Source organism: Ambystoma mexicanum, chromosome 11 (assembly GCF_040938575.1).
Source record: "Ambystoma mexicanum isolate Mex_15411 chromosome 11, UKY_AmexF1_1, whole genome shotgun sequence".
Taxonomy (NCBI): Eukaryota; Metazoa; Chordata; class Amphibia; order Caudata; family Ambystomatidae; genus Ambystoma; species Ambystoma mexicanum.
In genome coordinates, this window is record NC_090934.1 from 138,324,833 (window position 1) to 138,352,231 (window position 27,399).

The following is a 27,399-nucleotide window of genomic DNA, read 5'->3' on the forward strand; positions in this document are numbered from 1 at the left end:
GTTTAATCTGCACTGCCACGCTTTGTTGCCTTGCCAAACAGCAGCTGCTTTTATTCCTTGCAAGACTGAACGCTGAAGCTTTTGGGGCAAGCATTAATCATCTTCAGTAAAACCAACGTCACCAACTGAAAGTTCACTAGATGTGTTTATCAGTGGTGGCTGTTCTGAAAAGATGTAATGGTGCAGGTGGCTTGCTGTTTGAAAACAGCTTTGGGAATGTTTAGACATTTGTCACCATTGTTCATTTTTTAAATTATTTTAAAAGCTACATACTTCAGTATGTTTTGGCGCAACACTCATTAAAAAAAACAGAAATTACAGTCTTTGTGTGAAAACATACTGGAGTTGTAATGCCCCCGTGCCAAACTGGGCGCCCCCTGCGGCAAAACGGCTGCGCCAATATGTCCTGTTCCGGCCATGAAAGGCTTATGATGGGTTGTTTGTGTCAAGCTAGAGAACTCCGCTCAGCCTCCTAACTCTATGCGGGCGAGTCGTTTCAACAAGCAGATATTTGGGGGTAGATCCTACTCCTCTGCAGGTGCCTCCCTCTGGAAGAGGCTACCCTTCTATCCTTCTTGAGCCAGACCTCCATAAATTCTGGAAACCCCTCAAGAAATTCCTCTTCTCTTCCTTTTTCTCACCCTTGCTAACCACCTTTCTCTGCACTTCTTTGCCTCCTTCTTTCTCTTCCCCAACCTGCTTAGTTAGCCAAATGGTTGTCTGGTGCACCCCCAGAGGCTCACGGCTCTCCCACCAGTCCTGCACTTGCCTACGGACCTCTGCACTCTGCTTAAACACTACTGCAATATGCTCCATGAGAAGGGCAACCATTCTGCACTTAACCCAGGCCCTTGCTGGACTCGGCGCACGTGTGCCCCTTCCCCTCCTGTTCTGTGCACTTGCAAGACCTGAATGTAGTAGGCATTGCAAGTCGGTCTGGTCCTCCCTCGGTCTCCCCTCCCTAGCTCGGTCGAGCTTGAAATACTCATGCATAGGTGCATTGGATGCCCTACCACCAAGTAATCTGAAATGTCGCCAGGCCAGGACTGGAGTTTATTGATCTGCATGTTCCTTTCCCCCCTCACCTCCTTCAGTCACCCACTTCCCTAGCAGATATGCTTCTGGTCCCTAATTGGTTCAGCTGGCAATTCTACACAAGATGCACTCTTGAACAACGTTGCTGAACACAAATCGGTGGCCCATTTTACGGATCTCTTCCAGAAGTCACCATACGCTGATATATACAAACCCCCACAGCCGTCCACAACATGGAATATAGATCACGATAACGCAGTGATCATGGAGAAAATCAAGATGTTAAAATCGTCGTGGGGCCCAGGACCAGACGGGATTACCAATCAAGATCTAAAAAAGAATCTGGATTCATGGGCTCCCTGAATACGAGATAACACGACCTGCGTCCAGTCCCAGACTACCCCGAACTCTTGCAAAACCGCAAATGTGGTTCCCATCTACAAAAAGAACGATAAAAGGAATCCAGAAAACTACCGCCCGATAGCACTGCTGGACGTGCTAGGAAAACTGTTTGGGTCTCTACTATTAGACGATTTCCAACTGTGGGAGAACGACCCATATCAGTCTGGTTTCATAAAAAACTTGGGACCCAAGTAAACATCTTGGTCTTGAGCATCCTGAAAGCGAAGATCTTCGAAGGCAGTGACAGAATATTCCTTGCCTTCGTGGATTTACGTCAAGCTTTTGATCGGGTGAATAGAGAAAAACTATGGACCAAGCCAACTACCTGGAGATGCCCCGATTCGATCCTCGACCCCATCAAATGCCTTTACTCTGACACCGCAATGCGAGTTCGCATAAGTGGTGCTGGTCAACTATCAAAATAAATCAAGACCTCGCGAGGAGTCAAACAAGGCTGCCCGTTGGCACCAGCCTTATACAATGCCTATACGGGTGACATCTGGGAAAACGAAAACATCATAAGAGCATTCCCTCACAAGCTGGGCAACGACAAAAAACAGACAATATCATTCTGCTTGACCATACAGCTATAGACCTTCAATGCAGACTCGACGCCCTGCATGAATACGCGAGAGTAAATGACCTTGAAATAAACAAACAAAACAAAAAACATGATCATGGAGAAACCTCACAAACGTAGACCTTGGACGATGGTTCATAGCAGGGAAACTGGTTGAAAAGGTTGCATCCTTCAAATATTTGGGCATAACCGTCAACTGCAATCCTCAAGAAACAGCCATGAAAGAGTCCCTCTGGGCCAAAACAAAATGTTTAACATCGCAAACGAAGAAAATGGATAAAAAATATGGCAGCTTTTCTTTGCAACCAGCTATCAACTTTTATAAAGCAAAAGCAATTCCTTCCATCACCGACGGCACAGAAGCAATGCCCTCCATCCCAGAGTATTTGGATTAGACTAGAAGGCTTTTACTGGAGGAAAATTCCAAACCTTCCTCCCTCAACACCTATGGCCTCAATCAGGAGGGAATTAAGCCTGGTATCTCTAAAGGCGACCGCCCACTTAAACAGTTTGATGCTCTTCCGAACGATGCAAAGCTCCAGACTTAAAATCTTCGAGATAATTCGAGAAGAAGTGAAAAAAGATAAGACGCTGGCAAGGTGAATGCAGAAAAAACGAGCCCTTCTCCATGAAATTGGGAGTTCAGAGGTGGAGTTAGAGGAAAACCCCACAAAAGTAAAATCCTGACTAAAAGAGTGGGACTGGACACAAACGCTAGAGGAGGCAGCGAAAAATAAACTTACCCAGCACCACCCACCGAACTCCCAAAAGGTTAACATCACGGTTGAATACTTGTCAAAGTTTCCGATTAAAAGAGTATTAGATCAATAATCTTGAGAGCCCCTTTTAACCTATTAAAAGCAAATGAGATCCTAGCGATAAGAGGATGTTCCACAACTAACATGCCTATTCTGTAAGAGGATTAAGTGGAAACAGTAAGGCACCTCCTCCTGTCATGTAAGGCCGGTCAAGTGGCACAGCGAGTAGAGCGCTCACTTTCACATCCGTGCAGATCCTGCTAACGCAGGTTCGAATCTCGGCGGGGCCAAACTCAGCCTTTCATCCTTCCAAGGTCGATAAATGAGCACCACACATCGTGGGCAATAATAAGCAGCGCTCAGATACCCGAGGGTTCGCAGCGCTATATAAATGCCATATTATTATTATTAAGGGCACAACCACTAATAGGCGAACGCATATGGGCCACCTATTTGAGGACGCTTATATCTTTGATGAAACATATTGATGGAACCATTTGATGAGTGGAAAGACAACGAAAAGTGTTATCGCCGTGGTACGATACCTGCAAGGCCTGGGTTTGGATACATTGGTCACTAGCTCAATGGAAATGTGACAAATAACAAAAATTCACACCAGTGACGTGATACAATCAATAAAAAAATGTTAACTAAAGGACAAGATAAGGAACTTTCAAAACTTGTAAAAATTGTATTAAAACAGTTAAGACAAGAATAAAAAAATAAAAATTGCCTCCGGCTTAGTATGCTAGTTATTGTTCGATCATTCGGAATCTTCAAGGCCTAAGAATGACGACTGTGTTCCCTTCCCGCTTTGAAGCACTTCACTTGTGTATAAGCGCTTTACAAATAAACTATTACAATTATAAGGTTTATGCTAATTGAAAGTGTTTTACAACGAAAAGGCACTTGTTCTCAATATGGGTATTAAGCAAGAAAAAAGGTGTTAGTTTAAAAAAAAAAAAAAGGACCTATTGTAATCCATCCTGTTTGCACCTAGTAAATCATTCAAATTAAAATGAAATATTTGTACCTTTAAGTTATTCGTCTGGTTAGGCAGTAACAATACAAGAGCTCCATCATGTGTTTTTTGTACGGAGAATTCGTACACAATTTATTTTTGTTGCTATTATTTGCCTACTTACAGAAATTACAAATTGATTGGAACGCCACTGGCTGTGCTTCAATACTTGAAAAGGAACTACCCTAAAGGTCATTTCCTTTCTTATTTGATGAAAAAGTGTCCTTGTTTACTTCATTTTAAAACCCCTCCTTTTACCTGGTGTAACATTTTCAGGGGAACCCCCATACCACCCCATCAGCCCTCTCTTTGCACTGCCACCTTAAGCCTCAAACAATACTCCATTGCACACTACTCTCATACGCGGTCTTAAATAAAACAAAAAAAAACACGAACAGGAAGTAGTTTCAAGATCTGCAAACACTGCTCAAGGTGGAAGCGTTCTTAAAAATAAACTCACTTTATCCCACTTTTCTTCATTAAAAAAAGCTTTAAAATATATTTTACGTGCTGTAGCACCACTGCAACAACGAGTCTTTCCAGTCCATATTACCTCTAGCACCAACAACCTACAGAGATTGGCCTTGTGTATGTATGACCTCAAAATAATGGTATATAAACGTGTTACTCTGGCAGAATTGTGAGTAAACTAGGTATACACAAACACTGCCATTTACCATGGCAAATTAATTTAAACATTCAATAAACTCAAAGGCCAATTCCATTTGACAGAATACAGTTTCAAAGAATACACTGTAGTTTGTACTCTAGTAGGTTGTATCAGGATTGGTGGGCAATCCCAATCGTTTTCTACTAGAAGAAAACAACCTTGGTCTATCAGCCAGGAGCAGTCATGTATGTGTGCAAATAAAAGTTACCTTTGTGTGTCAAAAATGGCACTTCTCCCAAAAGCAATATTTGGGGCTTTTAATATAAAATCAAACAGATCTTAAGACATTACTGTATTTGTCAATTTACACTGTTATGTAGTCACAAAAATAAATGAATCGAGCACAGAAGCAGTCGTAGAAGGATCCCATGTTCCGAGGAGCAGAGAAAAATCTTTTCCATTCGGTGAACTTGTGGCACGAGAACTGTCTACTTGGAAGATGTCCTTTGGGAATGGCAGAACGAGAGACATTTACAGGAGGCCTTGTCGCTTCAAATCTTCATAGGTCTTTTTATTTACAACATTGCCGCTGGAGTCTTCATATTCCTCCTGAAAAAAAGTAAAATTACATTTCACTTTTAGTTATATTAAATTCTAGATCACACAACACTAAATTATCTTCAAACTTTCTTGCACACCCGCAGAACACGGACCACCTAACCTGCTGCTGGTCGCAGAGGGGGAGAAATTGCAGGGAGGCAGAGGGATGAAATTGTAATGAGCACAAAGACATAATCTCTGTTCAGTGTGGGTGTGTTAGGGAGAATTTTCAGTCTGTGCTAATGCCCTTTAACCCAAGAGACCCCCAGCACTTTTGCTGGACTCTAGACTTTTTCATTTTAATCTCCTGAGTGGAATATTTTTCCATACTCGCCCATTCTTTTTCTCTGACAGATTTTTATTTGTACTGTTTTATGGAGTCTGGTAAACTCCATGCGTTTTACACAGGCATCTGCTTTTTGCTTTCTGACACCCAGCACTCAATGAGTACTGTCACAGAAAAGTCCCTTGGACTTCTTTGTTTAATTACATTTTCTTGCTAGAACTACAGTTTCCAAGAATAGTAAGATCAATGTTATTTTACCCTTTCATTTGAAGGTTCAGCACACACCACCTTATCTGGGGTGTTGGGACGGGGGGGGGGGGGGCTTTTACATTGAACTCCTTCCCCCACTCCTCATAACATTTTGTTACACTGACCAACTTAAATGGCTGGTGGCAGAGGTTAATTTTTACTATTTTTTGTGCAGGTTACTAGCAGGCTGATTTCTCAGCTGCAGTACAGCACCCATGGGAAACCATTATCTCAAAATGGCCACTGTCTTTTTTTGCCATTTGTCGTTTGTCAGTTCCTACTGGGCTTTTCTTCCATCCTTTAATTAATTGGTTATTTGTAATGCGCCTATAAACAGGTGTTTCAAGGCTCAAGTAGAGTAGATTTGAGTCCTTTGTGAGTTTTACCTTTGGCGGGCCTCAGTCATGTAAGGGAGATTTCTCAGAAATGTGCTAATTCGGCTCTACTTTAGAGACACCCAGCAACTTTGCTGGATTTTAGGACTTTGATTTTTTTTTACCTGGAGAGAGCGAGACCCTTTTTTCCCCCACTCATGTATTTTTATGTGATTTGAACTCTGTTTCTTTTGGTTATGAGCCTGACAAACTCCATAGGCATCATCTTTTACATTGCGACACACAGCACCTTCAGATTTCCCAAAGGTTTAAATACCTTCTCCTGGATAAACTACTGTTTCCAAGAGCAGTGAAGTGAAATTGACTTTACTTACATTTGTAACCTTCTAGACCCAGCACACACCATCTTATAATAGGATGCTGGATGGGGTTACTTAGTGTCCCCTTTGTCATGTGACATTTTTATGTTACCCTTTCCTCGATGAATGACTGGTGGCAGTTGTTTACTTTTAACTACCATGGTGTGCGTTTACCACGGGCTGCGTTCGCAGCTACAGTAAAGCACCCAAGGGTGCCATTTTTGTCAAAAGGGCCCTGGTCGTCTTTTTTTGCCATTTCTTAGTTGAAAGGTCCTTCTTGAGATTTACTCTGCGTGCCAAACCAGGTTTGGTCCCTTTGTTCATTTTGCCTTTGGCGGGATTCATGAGCGAAGCCCGCCTCTGGCTCCAGGGTGTCTAGCAGGGGCAGGAAGCAAGGGAGGTGCAAAACTCCTTGTGCTCAGTCTCGTAGGAGACAGGAATGCAATCTTAGGTGATTGGCTGGCTGGCTGGCTGGCCGGTAAGGACAGCCACCCTGCTGGGTGACTGACAGCTAGGCTGGAAAGAATGGGAGAAACCTGCATAAAAAGGCAAGGCTTTTTGTCTTGGAAGGCAGAGTCGACCACTGGGCGAAGGAATCCGAAGAAGAACTTGGAAGAGACGCCTGCTGCAACTCCTGGACCGTTGGTTTGCCTGGTGAAGCCCTGCTGCTGTGCTGAAGCTCCGAATTTGCCTTGACTAGAGAAGCCCTGCAAGGACGACTTCTTCTCTTGACTTGGTGGGACCAATCAACTCCAAAGTAAGCCACCTTGACATCCTCTCGGAGCTGGTTTAAATTCCACTGCAGTTGCTGCTGGAACCAAATAGCCAGGGAGAGGAACACCAGATTGTGTGCGTTGATTTTAAATTGGCCAAGAACTCCAGGAAGATCCTCCAGACTCCCAGGAAGCAGGACTGACCGGGCCTGAGCCACCTCAACAAAGTGCTGGACCCCAGATGCAAGGAAAGCCCATCTCAAACAGCCAAGAGTGAGACAAGGAGCTGAAACCTTGAAGTGCCACTGAATAGAAGTTGTTCCTTTTCTGTCGCCGATCGTCCCGTTGCAGGAGTGCTCTACGTCCTCCCTCTTGTCCCCACGACTGAGGTCCAGGAACACAGGATCTGCAGAGCTGCACAGGAACAAAGCCAGCCAAAGCCCTTTTCGTCTAACCAAAGTTGTACAGTCTAAGAGAACTTGCCTCTTGTTGTGTGACCTCACTTGTTGTCTGTTGAGACCTGTCTCGGTTGCTCTGTAGAGTTGCTAACAGCTTCTTTACTTCACAAGCCTAAACAGCTTGTGGCCCTACTTTGATTTCTTCTTTTCTACAAAGACCTCTAAAAACATTGTGCAAGACTTTTTTCTACATCTGAGAAGTGCTTCAGCTCACCTAGGCTTTTGCTCAATTGACTTTGGCCTAACCTGGCTCCCTGAATGACTCTTCTTCTCTCTGACATTGTGTTTGGTCTTCCTTCCAGGAAGGGGTTCACTAACTTTGCATTGGGGGTTACAAAAAGTACTTAGCTGCTTCAGAATATTTGTGAGATCTCTTGTTTTGTTCTAATAACTTTTTTCTTTGACAAACTTTGTCCGGTTCTAAATGCAAAAGGTGATATATTAATGTCCACAGTGTCCTAGTTACTTATGTCACCTTAGGGTGTAGGAAGTGTGTGCGCCATCCCAAAAGGGCACTTAATGATTTAGAAATATTAATAGTGTTTATTTTGGAGTGTATTTGTGAGTTACTATTTTATTGCCTCTTCTGAAGAAGGCTTACTCAAACTGACTGTTAAATTAACAATTGTTTAATCAAGAAACCTTGTGTGTAAGAGTTTATGTGAATACTTGTCACTGAATCTCTATGTAACTCCCCTACAGCTCAAATTGATCCCCCTTACGATAAGCCTGGCTGCTCAATCACGCTACCAACCTGTGTAGTACAGACTTATACCAAAGGTTGGGTTCCTTTTGCCAGGAGGTCAGGGTTGTTTTAGTGCAAGCAAAGGGTACTGCATACAATTTCGCCTAACACACTGTGAAGCTATCCAGGCTCCAGCGAGTCTGTGAAGGCAGGAAGTGAGGGAGGAGTCCGAAACCTCACTGTTCTTTGTAGGTAGGCCTGGCTGAAACCAGTTCTTAAACTGGGTGGCTGGCTGGACAGCCAACCCCCAGGTGATTGACAGCTCTACGAGTGTGAATGAATGGGTTCCAGCATAAAAGGTGAGGACTTGGGACCACAGGCAGAGTCGACCACTGGAACAAGGAATCGGAAGCAGAAGACTAGCAGATATGCCAGCAGCACCTTCCAGGACCGTGGACACACCGGATAAGCCTTGCAGCTGTACTGACCCAGTTTTCACATCAAAAGGGAAGATCCACCATGGACAAAGTCCTCCCTTAGGCTGGTGGGAATAACTAGCCTCAAGACCACCTTCAATTTGGGCAATCCCCCGACATGCTGTGACTTTCCAGAGATGCAGTATCCCAATGCTAATGTTAATTATTTCTTATGAGGCGCAACTTGCCCATAGGCCTCAGTGCACAGCAAATAAGAGAAGTCAGACGGAAAGAGCCGCGGAGAAGTACCAGGGTGATGCCAGGAACTCGTGAGCTCTAGTTGTTGGAATTAAAAAAGAAATGTACCAAACGGCAAAATTGCTAAATCTTTTTTTTTCTACTTCTACGAAGTGTGGACCTACAATTTCTTTTTTTTGTAAAAATCAATTTGGTTAAATACAAATAATTTAAAAAAAAAAAAAAAAAGAAATGTTTTAAGAGATTTCTTAAAAGAGGAAAACGCAGGACAAATACGCAGAGAAACAGGAAGGGAGTTCCAAAAGCGTGGAGCAACAAAATCAAAGCTTGTGCCTCTGAAGCAAGTAAGCTTGTATCATGGTTGCTCAAGATTGTGAAAACAAACCTTTCTTTCAAATAGGATGGCGCATTGTCAGTAAGGAATTTATAGGTGAGGAACAATACCTTATATGTAATGCAGTGCTTAACAGGAAGCCAATGTAGGGGGATGCAAGCTTCAGTGAAGTGGTTCCTTCTTGAGATACCACATAAAGCTCAAACAGCATTGTTCTGCACAACCTGTAAAGAAGCCAGGTTAGACAGATTTACCAGCCAGAAGGCAATTGCTAGAGTCAAGTTTTGAATTGACCAAAGCGACATCAAGGGCAACGTGTTAGAGGTGGATAAGAAAGGTTTAATTTGCCTAATGAGGCGTGTGGTATAGGCACAGGAGGCCTCCAGCTAGCCGACATGATTGTTCATATTTAGACTGGCATCTAGATATACGCCAAGGGTCTTAACCCAGGGACTGATCTGAATTGTAACTCCGGAGATGTTAAAAGGCAGAGTATCTAGGATGTGATTACGCAAGGCGTTGCAGAGTACACAAAGGCATTATTGAAGCACTTTGTGATGGTTCCTAGTCTCTCCAGCAGCAGTGAGTGATCAACAATGTTGAAGGCCGCAGAGAGATCTAGGAGCATCAAGAGGGCAATCTGTCCCGAGTGAACAATGTGCCATAAATTGTTTTTTGAGGCAACCAAGGCTGTCTCGTTGCCATGTAAAGCACGTAAACTGGAATGTATTGAGTCCAGTAGATTATTATTTTCAATGTGTTGCTATAATTAGGTATGTGACTTTGTCCAGCATTTTCAACAGGAAGGTGAGATTAGTAATGGGGTGATAATTATCCACAGAGACAGGATCAAGAGTAGCCTTTCTCAAGACTGGGGATGTCCAAATATTTTTGAGAGAAGAGGCAACAATAGAGTTAGTAAAAGAAGAATTAACCAGTCTGCTAACGAGAGGGGCTAGGCAGCTGAAAACGTCCCGGATCTTAGCAGGGGGACAGATGTCATCAGGGCAGGGGGATGGCTTGAGGTGTTGAACAATATCGTAAAGCTCAGCTTCTGATATCTCTTTAAAGTTAAAAGTAGGGATTGAGGTATCCAATAGGCAAGGAGAAGATACCTCATACGTAGTGCAATGAGGGTTGGATAGTTTGGATTGTAATGAAGCAATTTTATTGCGATGAAGATTAAGTTTGTCATTAAAGCCCAATTGAATGTTTAGCTACCACGGATTACTTTTAGTGACGGCAGAGAAGGAGTTGGCCTTACCATCAAAGTCTTGTAGAATGGCAAAAGGTTATTTGACATGACTTCGCATTACTGATACGCTTGTCATAGAAGTCATGTTTGGCAGCCAAGAGGGTAGTTTTATAGTCAGTGGCGGCTTTATGATAAGAGGCAAGGTTAATTCTTACGCCAAGCCTGCTCCTTTTTCCTTTTTTGTGTTCTTAGGCCAAGACTTATCACAGAACCATGATTGTGATCGTTTCAGTCTTGACAGTTTTAATAGAGGAGAGGGGGGGGGGAAGAGTATCTGTAACAGAAGAGACAATATCTTTGTACTGATCTACTTAAGTAGTAGTACAGCATGAAGATAGCAAGCTTTCCAACATGGGTTGGGCAAGTTCACTGAAGGCAGTGAGGGTAATCTTGCGAATATTCCTGACAGTGTGTTCAGCACAAGGGTTTGAGTTCAGAAGGAAGGAAATAAGGCAATGATCAGGGCAAGTCATAACTTGCAGGTGGGTCAAGAATAGGCAATGGGACAACACCCAGTCCAAGATATGTCCATCTTTGCTAGTGGGGATCTTTATTTTTTGGTGTAGGCCATAGGACTGGAGTGAGAGCATACGATTGTTAACTTCAGAATCACTGTAGATGCCTGGATTCACTCGTATTGCCAGCCCTAAGAGCAGGCGCTCCCAGGACCAGCCCCCGCCCTTGCAGGAGCAACAGGCACCCGGCGGGCACCATGACCATTTCACCATTGCTAATAAGGTAAGCGCTAAGTTCGTAGCGCATCTCCTTAAAATTGCCTGCCTAATAATTGCATCCGCAATTGCTACCGATCCGCGTTATTCTTAAAGGAAGGAAAGGCTACTGTACAGCCTACATCAACCGAAACTAAATTGAAATAGCTGCTGCACTAAAATCGCCATTCAAGTACACGAGGTACTTGCATTTCCAAAATGGCCGACCGCTTCCCTACTGCCTAACCACAGTGCCTATTGAGGCTCCAGCACCCATAGGCTGCCGTGCCTACCCGATTCCCCATTGGCCGCCGGCAGGCTAAGCCGGCCCACTGCAACAAGGCCAGCACCTGTTAGATGCCCGTTTGTGCCTGTGTCTGCCGTCTGCCAGACCCCTGTCTGTCACACCAGGTAACTTTTAAACTCCCACTGCACTAACATTGCGGCACAACGCCTAGTTACATGTCCCTACTGTCTTCTACTACCATGCTCGTCTGTGGTACACCAGAAAACGACATAGAGTGCAAAAACATTGCTGGACTGTTTTAAAAATTGCCCTTACACTGCCTGCCTAGCAAACAGCATGTCGATTGTTTGAAACGGTCCCGATTAACAGTCATATTAGTGAATTGCATTCAAAGTATTCTTGATTCTGCTGGACTGCTTTTACAATTGCATTTAGAGTGCCTTCCTAATAACTGCATTTAGATTGCTACCACCTGCTTGACTTTTGGCCACACTAGCAACTAAATCAGCAATTTGCATTCAGAGTATCCCAGATTCAGCTTGACCATTTAAATTTGCATCTAGATTGCCTTCCTAGTAACTGCATTTAGACTAGACTACGGTAACTTGCCTGACTATTGCCCCTTGTTGTATATTTACTACCTTTTAGCCCTGATTGCAGAAAAATCGAATCTAGTTGATCTACTGTTTATGCATACTGTAACTGGCCCTACTTTAGCCCTGATTGCTATAATTGATTCTAGATGTTCAACTGCTTGTGCATATACAGCTCTTTTTACTTACACATGCCTAGTATTCTAGCCTCGATACAACAGCACCTTATATGCCTACTTGATTACTATTATGGTATTTAGACTCCTTTATACACCCAAAGCATTCTCTATTAATTTGCCTCACCTGCATGCCAGAATACTCTGCGTGTAGCCTACCTGATGCGGTACTTATTTAGCAACTGCTGCAGTGCACCAAGTGCCAATGTGCCATATGTCTGATACCTTAAATTTTAATTGCCTTAGACGCTACTAGCCCTAGACTGCTTCTACACCCTGTGCGATACTTGCCCAGCCTCCACTGATTAGCAGTTGGTCCCTACATTTGCCTGTGTTACACCTATGCTATTATGCACAGACATCCTCCATACTTTGCCTGAGTCCTTACCAGTTCTCTGTATACAATGTATTTCCCAATGCTTTACACTGTCTTACTAAGAACTCTCCTAAACATTACTAGCCTACATGACCACACTATGCTCCTTAATCCACCCCCACCTGCGCCAGAGCAGAATGCTCTCAAACAGGCTGCTATGATTACCATACCATGTACTGTTTCACAGAGGAACCTTAAATTACGTGCCAGACTACCTAGGCTCTATGACCCTCCAACCAAACTAGCACACAGCAATGCCACTCGCAGCCTGCTTAATTCAAACCATCACCGACACCCACTCCAACTTAACAGCAGACTGTTCCGAGAACCTATCCTGCCCCTGAAATGCAAACCTAAAACACAACTAGCAATCCTGAAACCAGTTCAGTCTGGAATGAGAGCTGCTCTTATAAATGCACGCTCAATGGTAGCCCATGCTACCGGCATAGCCGACTTACTACACAACGAAAATTTAGCTGTTACTGAATCTTGGCTCCACCCAGCAGCCGGCCCAGCAATCATGCTAGCCGTGCCAGACGACTACACCCTCCTAAGACTCGACCACACCACCTCTCGAGGAGGCGGCCTTGCCATTATAGCCAAAACTAACCTATCAGTGATTCTCTCACCACCACACAACATAAGCTCTTGTGAATCCCTAACGGCTAAGTTAACGCTATCTAATGCGCAGACTGCATCCATTCACCCAATATACAGACCTCCCGGTCCATTAGGATCTTTTGAAGATGACTTAAATATCATATCGTATAATCTCAAGAACTCCTCCCAAAGCATCATATTAGGAGAGTTTAACCTTGGTCTTCGTGACCCGTTAGACACTGATGCAAATATAATCAACACCACCTTAGAAGAATTAGGCTTCATTCAGAAAATTACAGCTCCTACCCATATCAAAGGCAGAACCTTGGACTGGCTAGCTGTGCACAACTGCCCACACAGTCTCATCCATAATTCCACAGCCGTGGTCTGATCATCACCTGATCACATTCTACCTAGAGTCCATACCATCGCTGCAACCTAACAGTTTAGCTCCAGCTGTCCCAACTAGAAATAAGAGAAATATCACTCCTGAAAACATTATTCCTATGATCCTACCTACTCTTAACGCTATTCCCGACCATATGGATCCCTCAACTATGGTAGATCTGTACAATAAAGTAATGCTATCCTCCCTTGATGCCATAGCACCTCTCAAAGTGAGAAAGAGCAAACCTTGCAAACATGTGAACAATTGGTTCTCCCCTCACTGTAAAGCTATCAGACAGGAGAAACAACGCTATGAAAAAATCTGGAGATCAGATCCATCTGAAATTAATAAGATAAACCTAAGTAATTTAGCTTCCCAGTACAAAAAAGAAATTATCCTTGCAAAACAAACCTCTTATAACCTTCGAATCTCTCAAGCAAAATTTAATACCAAAGAGCTCTTCTCAATTCTGAAAGAAATAGAAACTCCCATTCAGCCGCCTGACTCCTGCATCAAGGACAAAAACTGATGCAGAGATATTCACAAAGTGCTTGCTAATAAAATTACTTCTCTGCAAACTAAAATCAGTAATAAAAAAGATTCCCTTCTCCCCATCTCTAATTTGAGTAACACCAGCTCTACTCCTCAACCTACCTGGGCGCTACCTCCTGTGCCCACCCCCCTCTTCAACTTCAGTAAAGTCTCTACTAAAGAGATTGAAAAAGTTATTCTTGCACTCAAACCCTCGAATTACCATGGGGACATTTGCCCTGCACAACTGATAAAGGATGCACCCCGAGAACTCTTTCCATTTATCACTAAACTAATACATGCATCCTTTCCAGCTGGTACCATACCTAACCACCTGAAACAATACTGGGTCCACCCATTCCTTAAAAAAACAAATCTAGACCCGGCCATCCCTACTAATTACCGTCCCATCACTACAGCGCTGTTTCTTCTCAAAGTCCTTGATAAAATAGCATACCAACAAATTCAATACCTTGAACTCAACCACCTCTTAGGAGTCTGACAGTCAGGCTTCAGACCTCCGCACAGGAGACACTGCGCTTATAGATCTCAAGGCACAGAGAGATGCGCTGAGAGATGAGGGCAAGACAGCACTTCTGTTACTTCTCGATCTCTCAGCCGCATTTGATCTAGTCAACCACGAGATCCTCTGCACACACTTACAGTCGGCAGCTCACTTATCACAGCAGGCAACTGAATGGATCCAGTCCTTCCTCAATAACCGCACTATGCAAGTTTTTCCCCGTTCAGCTGCCGCTGACCCCATGCCCATTACCTGTGGTGTGCCACAGGGTTCTTGCGTCTCCCCTACCCTGTACAACATTTTTACAAATCCCCTTTTCGATGATCTGGATGGCCTGGGTATCACCTACACAAAATATGCGGATGATACCCAGATCCTCATCCCGTTGACGGGGGATTATGACAAGGATTTGGCCTTTGTAAATCGTGTGTACCTCATTATCCAGGCATGGATGGCCTCTCATGGTCTATGCCTGAATGATGACAAGACAAACTCCTCATCCTAGGCACCGCGCACCTAACCTCAATAAATTAGGTCAAAACTACTCCTCTTTTGTCATTGACAACAACATCATTACCGTAGCTAAGGAGGGAAAAACCTTAGGATTCTATCTGGATTCAACGCTCACCTTCAAAAAACAAGTTAATGCCATGGCTTCCGCTACATCATATACATGTAAACTCATTAGGGCATCCAAACCATTCCTCTCAAACAACTGCATCACTCTAGCCAGAGCATTGATCCTATCCAAGTTGGATTATTGCAACGCGTTATACATAGGCAGTAACAAATACATTACAAATAAAATCCAAACCCTGCAGAACAATGCCTTAATAGCAGCCCTAAGCCTCCCGAGGAACGCACATATTTCAGAGACTAGAAGATCGTACCACTGGCTCTCTACAAAAGATAACATTTTCCTTAAATCGGTCTCTCTGACCAATAAATGCCTACACCAAGCGGCCCCTCAATATTTGATAACGAGATTCACCAGACCAACTTCATGCCGCCCCTCTAGAAAGGCCAATTCAAACCTCCTCCTTGTCCCTAGATTCAAACGTACCATGTCTGGAGGGAACAGCTTTCCTGTCAAAGCAGCCCAATTTTGGAATTCTTTACCACCTTCTCTTAGGGAAGACCTTACCTACCCACAATTCAGATCCAATACCATCCGCTGGATCAAGGAACATGACATCCAATGCTAGGACATCTAATCACTTCCACTGCCGCGCCTACTGTCAATTGTGTAAAAATGTATATCTTCTCACCTCCATGATTAGATTTATCCACAACTTGTAACAATGTATATTCACCTATAATGTTTGATGCTTCCAAGACTGTAACCTAGTTGGATTCATTTACTGCGTGCTCTGTAACTTAAGTTGCACACTCCTCTTGTTGCTTGCGCCCTGCTACCCACGGATTAGGTGCGCTTTACAAATAATAAAAACAAACAAACTGAGCATTCCAAAGTGCAATGTTCAGTTGATGACATAATGAAGAGTAGAGAAGTTGAGTCTCAGAGGAAGAGAGGAGAGGTGGATAGGTGTTAGAGTAGGAATGGTTAGCTTGTCGGCTTTAGTAGTTCCCACTTGTTCATTAATTTAATATTAACGCCATTATTTCAGAAATGGATGCACTTTGTATGAGACCGCATTTAGCTCTATGGGAAATCGGTGGCAGGCTTTACAACTTTTGGATACAGAACCCAGATGGCATCCTCAGCCACTAGGAACTACTACTCTGCTTAAAAAAAAAAAACATCAACCAATGAAAAGGAACAAGTAACTGTTGTTCTCCAGCATGGGTCTGGCATGGATTCACATGCTCATGAATATTCCCCGTCAGGTTGGGAATCCTCAGTAAAAGAAAAAACAGTTTCACTTTCGTTTATAAACTGTCTTTCTCCTATAAACCAATCACTGAGCTCTGGGTCATACTGCGCCAAGCCACTGACTGCCCTCTCCCCAAGCACCTCCTCTGTCAGCCATCTTCAGATTTGGTAGTACGTAAAGTGGCAGTAGGACCAAGTGAAGAGCCGCAGAGGGGCAGGCGGGAGGGTTCGCACGTGAATCTTGCCAGACTCCTGCTGGAGAACAACAGTTACAGGTAGGTAACTTGTTCCTTCAACATGCGGTCTGGCATGGATTCACATGCTCATGAACAATATACAGCAGTACATAACTACACAACCACGGGAGGTGGCAAGGCTCAACAGAAGCAATCTCTTCCTCACCAGGCACACCTTCAAGCGAACAGGGTGTGCAGCACTGCTTGGCAGACACTGGACCCCCCGCCCCCCAACCCCTGGAATCCCTGTCGACGCAGTAGAATGTCGTGAAGGTGTGAGTCGACCTCCACGTAGCAGCCCTGCAAATGTCCAGCAGTGGCACACCAGAAAGGAATGCCGTCGTAGCAGCAATCGCTCTGGTAGAATGGTTCTTGGACGGCCAGGCAGCGGTCAGTTTGCCAACCGGTGACAATGAGTGATGCAGCCGGAGAGCCACCTGTAAATGGAAGCCTTGGACAGGGTCTTCCCATAGTTCACAGGGCCAAAGTTAACAAAAAGCAGAGCAGTTTTCCGGAAACTCTGTGCGGGCCATATAAAACTTAAGCTCGAGCCACACCCAGAGAGTGCAAAGTCTTCTCAGCCGGCGATGAAGGCGTCTGAAAACAGACAACACCAAGGGTTAGTTGAGATGAAATTCCGACAGGACCTTGGGCATGAAGGAGGGGTGCGTCCGTAGCACCACCCGCATCTCATGGAAAGTAAAATAAGGCTGCTTGCAGGACAGGGGCTGGATCACAACTACACTTCTGGCAGAGGGGATGCAGATGAGGAAAGTGTTCTTCCAAGACAGAAACTTGAGCTCCCATGATCCGAGTCAACAACACGTTCAGTTCCCATGCCGTGGCCGGAGCCTTCACCGGCGGGAACAAACTAACAGTCCCTTGATGAACTCTTTGACTAAACGGTGTGACTAAAGGGAAGACCGTCCTGGAGATTGGGTGTAGCAAGAGATAGCCGCCAGGTGTACCTTGATGGAGGCGTGCGCAAGCCCGATTTAGCCAATGACAACATGTACGGAAGAACTTGGAAAGCCGTGACCCTCAGAGGGTTAATCTTTTGTGACCAGCACCAAGTCGCAAAGCGCTTCCATTTGTGTCTGTAGCACTTCATAGTCGATGACGCTCTGGGCCTGGCAAGGACCTCTCTGCAGTTCGCCGGCAGCTCATAACCACCAAACTCTAACACTGCAGGAGCCATGCCTTCGGATTCAGTGAACCTGGGTCTTGGTGTAGAATTGCGCCTCCCTCCCTGGCGAGAAGATCTGCGACCACTGGCAGCTTGACTGGAGGGGATGCTGACATGCCGAGAAGGTCCGGGTATCAGATCTGCCTCTGCCACGCTGGTGCGATGAGGATCATCCTGCACCCATACCGTCTGAGTTGACTGATGACTCGTAGCAGTAGTGGCAACGGAGGGAAGGCGTATAGAAACAGGCCTTCCCAAGGGATGGAGAATACGTCCCCCATGCACCCCGGCTGGGGAAATTTGCTGGTGAACCTCCGGCACTTGGTGTTTGCCGCCATCGCAAACAGATCAATCTGGGGACTGCTCCACTGGAGGAAAAATGTCAACTTGATCCTGCTTATGCTCCCACTCGTGGCAAGAGTGCAGCTCTCTGCAGAGAGTCAGCAACTGTGTTCTTCACGCCCGCCAGGTGAAACGGAACGAGGAACATCCCCTGGGTGACGCCCAAGTGCCACAACGCCTGTGCCTCTTTGGAGAGCGTTGGGGATCTTGCGCCCCCATGCTTCCGGATGTAAAACATCATGGTGGTATTGTCTGTGAAGACCCTTGCCACTTTGCCCTTGAAGGACGGCAGAAACGACTTGAGGGCCCAAATCACTGCCCATAGTTCCAGTACATTGATGTGTAGCATCTTCTCCTCCGGCAGCCACAGGCCTCTGGCGTGAAGACGACCGGTGTGGGATCCCCATCCTTCCAGGGAAGCGTCCGTCGTGACAGTCTCCTGGTATGGGGGGCTCTCGAAGTCCGTGCCTCCGGCGATGTTGGAGCGCATGCCCCACCACCTTATCGCTCGACGGAACTCTACGTCAAGGGTAAAGCTGTCATGGAAGCTTCCGGACACCTGGATCCAACGGGCATCCAGGACCTCCTGCAGCGGGCGCATGCAATCTGCAGAGCCGGATCAGGTATATACATGACATGCCGAGCAGCGACTTGATGGACCTCACCACGGCGATCTTCAGTGCCAACAGCCGTTGCACTTTGCCCAAGATGGCCGCTACCTTCTTCTCTAATGGTGCCACCAGGAATGGCACTGTCGAGCCTAGATTCCCAAGAACAGCGTGTCCTGCGATGGGGTCAATCAGGACTTTGCATAATTCACCAAGAACCCCAGGTCCATCAGCAGCCGAACGGTCCTCCCAGTGTGCTCAACGGCAATGTCCCTTGACTTAGCCCGGATAAGCCAGTCGTCAAGGTAAGGATACACATGAATCCCCTGTAGACATAGATGGCCCGCCACCGGAGCCAGGCACTTGGTGAAGACTCTGGGTGCTGACTTTAGTCTGAAGGGTAGAGCCTTGAACTGGTAATGCTTCCCTTGTATGACGAAGCGCAGGAACTTGCAATGCTTTTCGTGTATGGGGAAGCGGAAGTACGCAGCTTCTAGCTCCAACGATGACAAAGTCTCCCTCCTCCAGCTGGCCCAGGACGTGCTGCAGCGTGACCATCCTGAACTTCAAGGACTTTATGTAGTTGAGTAGTCGTAGATCGAGAATGGGCCTCCAGCCCCTGGTCTTCTTTCTTAAGAGAAAGTATCTTGAGTAAACTCTGGAGCCCCAGAGTCACTTTGGAGCCAGCTCTATCGCACCTTTTCTTAACATGGCCCTAACGTATGTGTTGTTCCTGTTAGGCCACCGGTGGAATCCGCGGGCACTTCCGTTGAAATACCAAAGTGTGTCCGTGGGCGAGAGTGTGTCCAGCATCCATTGATCAGTGGAGAGGGTCTCCCAAACGCTGACAAAGTTCACCAGCGGCCTCCCACTGGGGTGCATTGGTGGGGGCCAGACGTCTTGGCCGGTTCAGTCCTGCTTGGAGGCCAGCGCACCGCTGTAAGAGGATGAGCCCCCGCTGAAACACTTCGAAGACCTGCTAGAGATCCCTACTGAGGAACGAAAGGACGGACAGTGCTGTTTATGTGCCCAAGGCATGGGCCTTCACCGTGTTGGTCTTGATGGCCTGGAGAAAAGGTCTCTGTTGAACGGCATGTCTAGGACCCGCATCTGGACATCTTTTCTAAAGCTGGTGGCCTTGAGCCAGCCACAACAACGAAGGCAAACCCCGTTTCTCATCTGGCGGAAACCTGTGTCTAATGTACAGGGCCACAGTGATGGCATGGTCCGACGCCACCTCGCCCTCCTGAAGGATCTCCAAAGCCTCGACCAGTTTGTCTTCGTGGAGGAAATCCAGGAGTGGAGCCATCTTGCACCAAAGCTCCCGGTCGTATCTGGTCACGATCGCTAAGGCGTCCGCCGCCTTGACCGTCGTTGCCGCAGAGTAGATTACCTTTCTATGCATGGAATCCAATTTCTTCATCTCCATGTCCGGGGGGTGCAGATGATGAAGACAGTTAGACGACGTCGTCCAGGAGCGGTACCGACAGGATGGTGGTCTTTTCACCTCCTGGCGCTGGTACAGGGAGCCCTCCTCTTCCGGAGTGAGCTGGAAAAGCTCTGACGCACGGGCGATGAAGGAATGGAAGGATCCCACTTCATCCGTCAGAGAAGCCCTTGGCGGCGGTGACATCCTGCTGTAGTCTGTGTCGGTCGTCGCCCCGTTTATCCCCCTAGGGGGAGGGGAGCAATGAAGGTGTACTGTGTCTCTTCCTTTTCTTCGGTGGCGGTTGCCCCGTTGTCACCATGTGGAGGGTCGAGAGAATACCCTGCGACAGGTCTCTATGAGACACCTGGGAACAGGGTCGCTTGGCCAAGCGTCTTGTCGTCATCCCCATCGATGTTCTCATCGCCGTTGTCATCCCCACCATCCTCCGGGATGGTGTGGATGGAAAGTATCTCCTCCTTGTCGGACAAAGATATGTCTGTGCCCTGGAGTTCTAGAGCAGCCCCCCCCCCCACCCAACCCCCTGCCACCACCCTTCTTCAGGTCCAGAGGGGTCAGTTTCGGGTTAAGTTCCGGCATCCTTTTCGCCTGAGCCTTTTCTACAGGCTTGGATTAAGCCTCCGACTTGGGAGGAAGAGCCACTCTGAATGCAACCGGGGCACACTGGCCCGGCCAGCCCCTTTCGCCTTGGAGAGGGCAGCAGCAACCATCTCGATGGAATAGGGTATTTTGGCATGGATCACCTGGGCCTTCATAGGCAGGTTGGACCTTGTCCTGCTTGGCCTTCTCCGGTTTCTCCTGCAGCTTCCCTGGGGTAGCTGACCTTCTCTTGGACGAAGAGCAGGAGCGGTGGCTGGACATGGAGGCAGACAGACTGAACGCGCCCTACCGTCGCGGGATCCGCTGTCGCCGCGACCCCGACGGAAGCAGACTCGCTCTGCTTGGCCTTGTCTTGGGCCCCCACAGATGGAGCACCCTCAAAAGGACTTCGAAGCCCGCTCTGGTTGGCTGGATCCGGATGTCCATGTGAACCACCCGGGGCAGAGGCCCTTTCCTTGAGCTACGTCACCAGCCGGATGTGTCGATCCTTCATTGTGCGCTTAGAGAAGCCACGGCAGATCTCACAATCTTCTTCCTTGTGCGTCGAGTGTAGACAATACAGGCACTGGGAAGGCTTGCCGTCCGTGAAAACATTCCGCAAACTGAAGCTGGTGCACAGCTTGAAGAGGGAAGCTCCAACCTTCTCCTCAGACATGATCCGGCGTGGTGTAGGCCTGATGGACCTCTGGAAGCTAACAAGAATAAACACTTGGCAATTTCTACCCTTGAGGGGCGAAGAAAGATGCTGAAAAACTGATCCCCGTTAATCGGAATGATAAGCGATGGAGCACACATGCTCAATTGAACCATGAACAGTTTTCCTACCAAGAAACACGAACAAAATGCAGAAAGCACGAAGAGCGAAACACGAGGACTCCAAACCAGGGAGAGGGCAGTCATTGGCTGGGGCAGTATGACCCAGAGCTCAGTGATTCGTTTATAGGAGAACGACAGTTTATAAACAAAAGTGAAACTGTGTTCGGGAGAATTCTCAAAAATGTGCTTATTCTCTCCACCTTAGAGACCCCCAGCAACTTTGCTGGATTTTGAGGACTTGATACTTTAACCTGGAGAGAGTGTTACACCCTTTCCCCCCCCACTCTCTTCGGTCTCCGCGCCAGCGAAAACCATCTGGTTTTCCGCTGTGACCTGAAGACCTATTTGTTCAAGTACTGCTGCACCTTACTTCCTACTGTAGCGCCAAGATGCCTCTGGGTGAATGTTGCGCTTTAGAAATTCATTTAACATAACATTTTAATGATAATGTTACCTCTGTGTTTCTTGTTATGGAGTGTGACAAACTCCATAGGCATCATCTTTTACACTGTGTCACACAGCACCTTCATTGCAGTGGCACAGGGAAGTCTTTTAGATTTCCCAAGGTTTAAATACCTTCTCTAGGATAAACTGTTTCCTAGAGCAGAGAAGTGAAATTGACTTTACTTAGGGTTTGCTGAGTCTAGCAAGTACAATGCGATTTTACAATAGAGTGCTGGAGGAGTTCATGTAACATTTTTATGTTACCCTTTCCTCACAAAATGGCTGGTGGCAGTGGTTTTGTTCCCAACTACCATGGTTTGCATTTACCGCGGCTGTTCACAGCTCCAGTAACGCTAACCGCGGCAGCCATCTTTTTCAAAATGGCGCAGAGCCATCTTTGACAAAATTGTCCCCGGTCTTTTTTCGCCAGGACTTTGTGGAAAGGTCCTTCTAGAGATTTTCTCTGCGCAAACCAGGTTTGGTCTCTTTGTTCATTTCGCCTTTGGCGGGCTTCAGGAGTGAAACCGGCTTCTGGCTCCAGAGTGTCTGGGGAAGACAGGCAGTAAGGGAGGTGCCCAAAACTCCCTGTGCTTAATCTCTTAGGAGACCCAAATGCACTCTGCAGTGATTGGCTGGCTGATTGTCCGGCAAGGACAGCCACACTGCTGGGTGAGTGACAGCTAGGCTGGAATGAATGGGAGAAAACTGTATAAAAAGGCAAGGCTTGGAAGGCAGTGTCGACCAATGGACGAAGGAACCGAAGAAGAGCTTGAAGAGGACGTCTGCTGCAACTCCTGGACCGTTGGTTTGCCTGGTGAAGCCCTGCTGCAGTGCCGAAAAGCCAAGTTCGCATCGTCGAGAAGCGCCTGCAAGGACGACTTCTCCCTTTGAGTTGGTGGGACCAATCAACTCCAAAGTAAGCCACCTGGACACCCATCTGGTTGAATTTCCTCAGAGTTGCTGCAGGAAACCGTATAGCCAGGGAGAGGGACACCAGATGGTGGGCTTTACTTTTAAGCTGGCCTAAAGCTTTTGGAAGATCCTCTGGACTCCCACGAAACAAGACTGACCAAGCGTGAGCCCCCTCAGCAGAGTGCGGGACTGGAGAAGCAAGGACAATCCACCTTGGCAGCCAGGAACTGCGTTGTTGCTATTTGCGGTAGCTGAAATGCAAAACAGCCACTGAAGTTTGCCGGTTGCGGGTTTTGACAGTCCCAAGTGCATTGCAGGAGTCCCCCGACGTCCTCCATCTTGTGCCCACGACTGATGCCCATGAACAGTGAGATCTGCAGAGCTGCACAGGAACAGACTTCATCAGCTGCATCTTTTCTTCTTTACCAAGGTACTGTAAAACAAGTCCAAGAGAACTTACCACTGTACAAGCGCTTGTAACTTCTACAACTCACAAGTCTAATCAGCTTGTGGTTCTACATTTGATTCTTTTTTTCATCAAAGACTCTTAAGAACTTGTGCAAAGACTTTTCCATTTACTTACTAGAAGTGCTTTATCCTATCCAAGACTTTTGACCATTGACTTTGGCTTAGCCTATTGAATGACTCTTCTAGAGAACTCTAAAAGTATCTGCACGGCTTAAGAATATTTGTGTTCTAATAACCTTTGCCTGAGTGTTCTGAATGCCAACAGCAAGATATTAATGTCCCCAGCACCCTTGTTACTGAAGTCACCTGTGGGTGTAGGTTGTGTCTGTAGGCTTTCCCAAAAGGGTCTTATTCAGAATATCAAAGTGTACAGTACTGAAGTATATTTGTGTGTTACTATTCTATTGCTCCCTTCTGAGGAAGGCTTTATAACTGACTGATAAATTAATAATTGTTTATGCAAGAAACCCAGAGTGTAAGAGTTTATTTCAATACCTTTAACTGTGAATCTTTGTGCAACTCCACTACAGCTCACATTTCCCTTCTTGAGATAAGCCTGGCTGCTCAACACAACCACTCCTAAAACTGTGTAGTACAAGCTTATACCAAAGGTTGGGTTGCCTATACCTGTAGTCATAGTTGTCTGTAGTGTTCCCAGAGGGTACTTCATTCAAACTTTGCCTAACAAACTGTTTTCTCTTTTACTGAGGATTCCCAGCCTGAAAATGGGGAACATGAATGAGCATGTGAATCCATGCCAGACCCCATGCTGGAGAACAAAGAAATCAAGGATGGGGCTATGTTTGCTCACATCTCAAGACCCTGCTCTTTGAAACATCCCTATACAAGTTCCAATACAGATTGTATTGGCCTTCAAAGCTCTGTCAAAAGATAACCCGATAAGGAAAAAAAAGCTTACAATTCAGTGCAACTCCCAACAACAATCGAATGGCTAAGCTACTAGGGGGCACCCTGCACTTTGACAGGTTTCCTGAAGTTATTTTTTTATGTTCCTCTAAAGATTATAAAAAAAATGTTTTTTGTGAAATCTAAACCACTTTTGGCAGATGTTTATACAGACTATATGCTTAATGTCCTGTTCGCCCCAGTTACCGCCCGTTAGGGAGAATTTTTGTTTCTGTACCAATTCCCTTTAACCATAGAGACCCCCAGCTCTTTTGCTGGATTCAGGGATTTCTCATTTTAACTCCTGAGTGAGTGGAACTTTTGTTCTCACTCTCGCATGCGTTTTTTCTGACTAGGATTTGTGCATTTCTTATTGTTTAATGGAGTCTGGTAAATTCCATAGGCATCTGTTTTTTTCATTGTGACACACAACACCTTGTGTACAGTGTCACTGAGAAGTCCTTTGGACTTATCTTCATGTTTAACCACATTTTCTTGGGGTAACTACTGTTTCCAAGAATAGAAGGATGACTCCTTACCTTTTCTTGTGTGGGTCCAGCACACGCCACCCTATATGGAGTGTTGGGTGGCTACATAATAACGCCTTATTCCACGTCTCATGTAACATTCTGTTACACTAACTTGCATAGCTGGTGGCAGTGGTTTCTTTTTTACTACCTTGTACCATGAATCTGCAGGTTGAATCCTCAGCTGCAGTACAACGCCCAAGGGTGACAATTTTCTCAAAATGCCGTCCTCTTTTCGCTATTGCTGGTCAGTTCCTTCTGGACTTTTACTGTTTAAATCAGGTTTGAGTCCTTCGTTCATTTTGCCTTTAGCAGGCTTCAGCCCTGAAGCCCGCCCAGGCTCCAGCGTGTCTGGAAAAGCAGGAATTGAGGGAGGGTCCCGAAACCTCCATATCCTTTGTCTCTAGGTGTGCCCGAGAGAAACCAGTTCTGATTGGCCAGCTGGCTGTCCAGGAGGACAGTCACCCGGCAGAGTGATTGAGAGCCTAGGGCTGTGAATGAATGGGAACTTGTTTAAAAGGCAAGGTTTTTGGGACTAGAGGCAGAGTCGACAACTGGAGGACACCATCAAACGATGACATGAAGAGATGCCAGCAGCACCCTCCTGGATCACAAAGTACCCGGTGAAGCCCTGCAGCTGTGCTGACCCCGTTTTTGTTCAGACTGGGAAGACCTGTACGGGACGGCTTCCTCTCTTGGGCTGCTGGGACCAACTAGCCTTAAGACAAGCTTCATTTTTGGGTAACCCTCGACTTGCTGTGACTTACAAAGGCTGCACAATCCCAATGCACGGGGACCCTTGACCATCATAGAGTGCATTGTCTTCAGAAGTTCGAATTCGGCTAAAACTATGTGGGCATCCAGAGGCCCCTACAAAAGCAGGAAATCTTCAGAGTCCCCTACAAAGGGGGCTACAAGAAACTCTCCAAAATCAGGCCCAACCGGCCCAGAGGTGAAGTGGCCTTAATTTTCCCCGAGTGGGTCCCTGCCTCCATCATACTTAATTTTAACTCACACCATTTCCCTAGTTTCCTTCTGGGAGGCCTCCTTGGGCCCTCTACCCTCCACATCCTGGGAGGCCAAAAACCTTGGGGTCACCGTTGACACGGCTATCTCCCTTTACTCCTCACATCTTAGACCTGGCCAAGAAGACCCACTGCCAGCTTCACCTCCTTAGAGGCATTCTCACTTTCCCCAGAAGCTGGACGTCTCCAGAGCTCTGGTCCTCTCTAGGCTGGAACACCGCAACAGCCTCTTCCTCAATCCCCCCCTTTCCTCTCTACACCCCCTTCAGCTAATCCAGAATAGGGCTGCAAGACTTATCCCTGGCCTCCAGCCCAGGGACCGTCTCCAGCCCGAAAATCCCTCCACTGGCTACCGGCCAGTACCAGCATGGATCAGATTCAAGACCCTCTGCATCATCCACAAGGCTTTCTGGGGCCTGGGACCACGCTATCTCCATCTGTCCCTCCCCAAGTACCTCCCTGCTCGAGCCCTCCGCTACTCCAACTCTCTGCTTGTCAAACATTTCTGCAAGCAAACAGCGGAGGGCAGGTCTCTCTCCATGGCTTTTGCCTCTCTTTAGAACAGCGCCTCTGCCTCTCTGACCTCTGCTGGTTGATTGGCGCCCAGCAGAGCCACCACTGACCTTGAAGACCTTATTAACGACACCCCCAGGGCAGCCCATTACGGCTAAGGACCTCAAGGCAAAGGACAGCACCTGTGGAAGAAGCTGCTCCAGACCGTGTTGGCCCGTGTTAGGCTGGGGACCCGACAGCTGTCAACCGGTAGTGACAGATCGGGTAGGCGAGGCCTGGAAAAAGGGACCAACAATCACTGTTCACTATTAAAGTGTCCGACCCCATCTCATATCATATTATCCTTTCTCGAATACCACTTAGCCTGATTGTGCTAGTTAGCAATATCTCACGTTCAGCCTAATTGTGCAAGCTAGCCTGACTCTGTAAAGTTAACGATATCTCACATTTTGCCTGTTGTGTAAATTGGCAATATCTAACATTTAGCCAGATTGTATAAGTTAACCAGACTGTGTAAAGTTACCGATCTCACATTTAGCCTGACTGTGTAAATTAGCGATCTCACATTTAGCCCGATTGTGAAAGCTAGCCTGACTGAGCAAGTTAGCGATACCACACATTTTTACCAGGTTACTCACTGTAGTGACCATCTTACTCCTAGTCCATAGTCCCCTTTCCTCCATACTTATGGGACATCTCTCCGTCCTGTGGGACGGGACCGGAGCACTTTGTAAAAAGCATCCAAATCTTTTTTAAAAATATGTATCCCTCCTCTCTTTACTGCGCAGGGCCCGGCACGCGGCTATAACCCCGCCCACCTTGGCTCTGCCCCACGCATCGCCCATCAGTCCTTTTCTATCGCAGGGTCAAAGACCCATTAGCAATAACAGAGGATCCTTATTAGAGGGGACGGCGGGCGGGCGTATGGAGGAAAGGGAACTATGGACTAGGAGTAAGGTGGTCACTACGGTGAGTAACCTGGTAATACTCCTTTGTCCCGTCCCCTTTCCTCCATACTTATGGGAAATTCCCAAGCA

General features: G+C 46.5%; 1 protein-coding gene across 1 annotated transcript in view; it reads right to left on the bottom strand.

Moving 5' to 3' along the window:
• Positions 1-3,857: 3,857 nt before the first annotated feature.
• SF3A3 (splicing factor 3a subunit 3) overlaps positions 3,858-27,399 on the bottom strand; it is a 373,604-nt gene continuing 350,062 nt past the window's right edge. Inside the window, exon 17 of the mRNA XM_069622664.1 lies at positions 3,858-5,015. Coding sequence (XP_069478765.1) covers positions 4,938-5,015 — 78 coding nt within the window. The 3' untranslated portion in view covers positions 3,858-4,937. The remainder of the gene's footprint in view (positions 5,016-27,399) is intronic.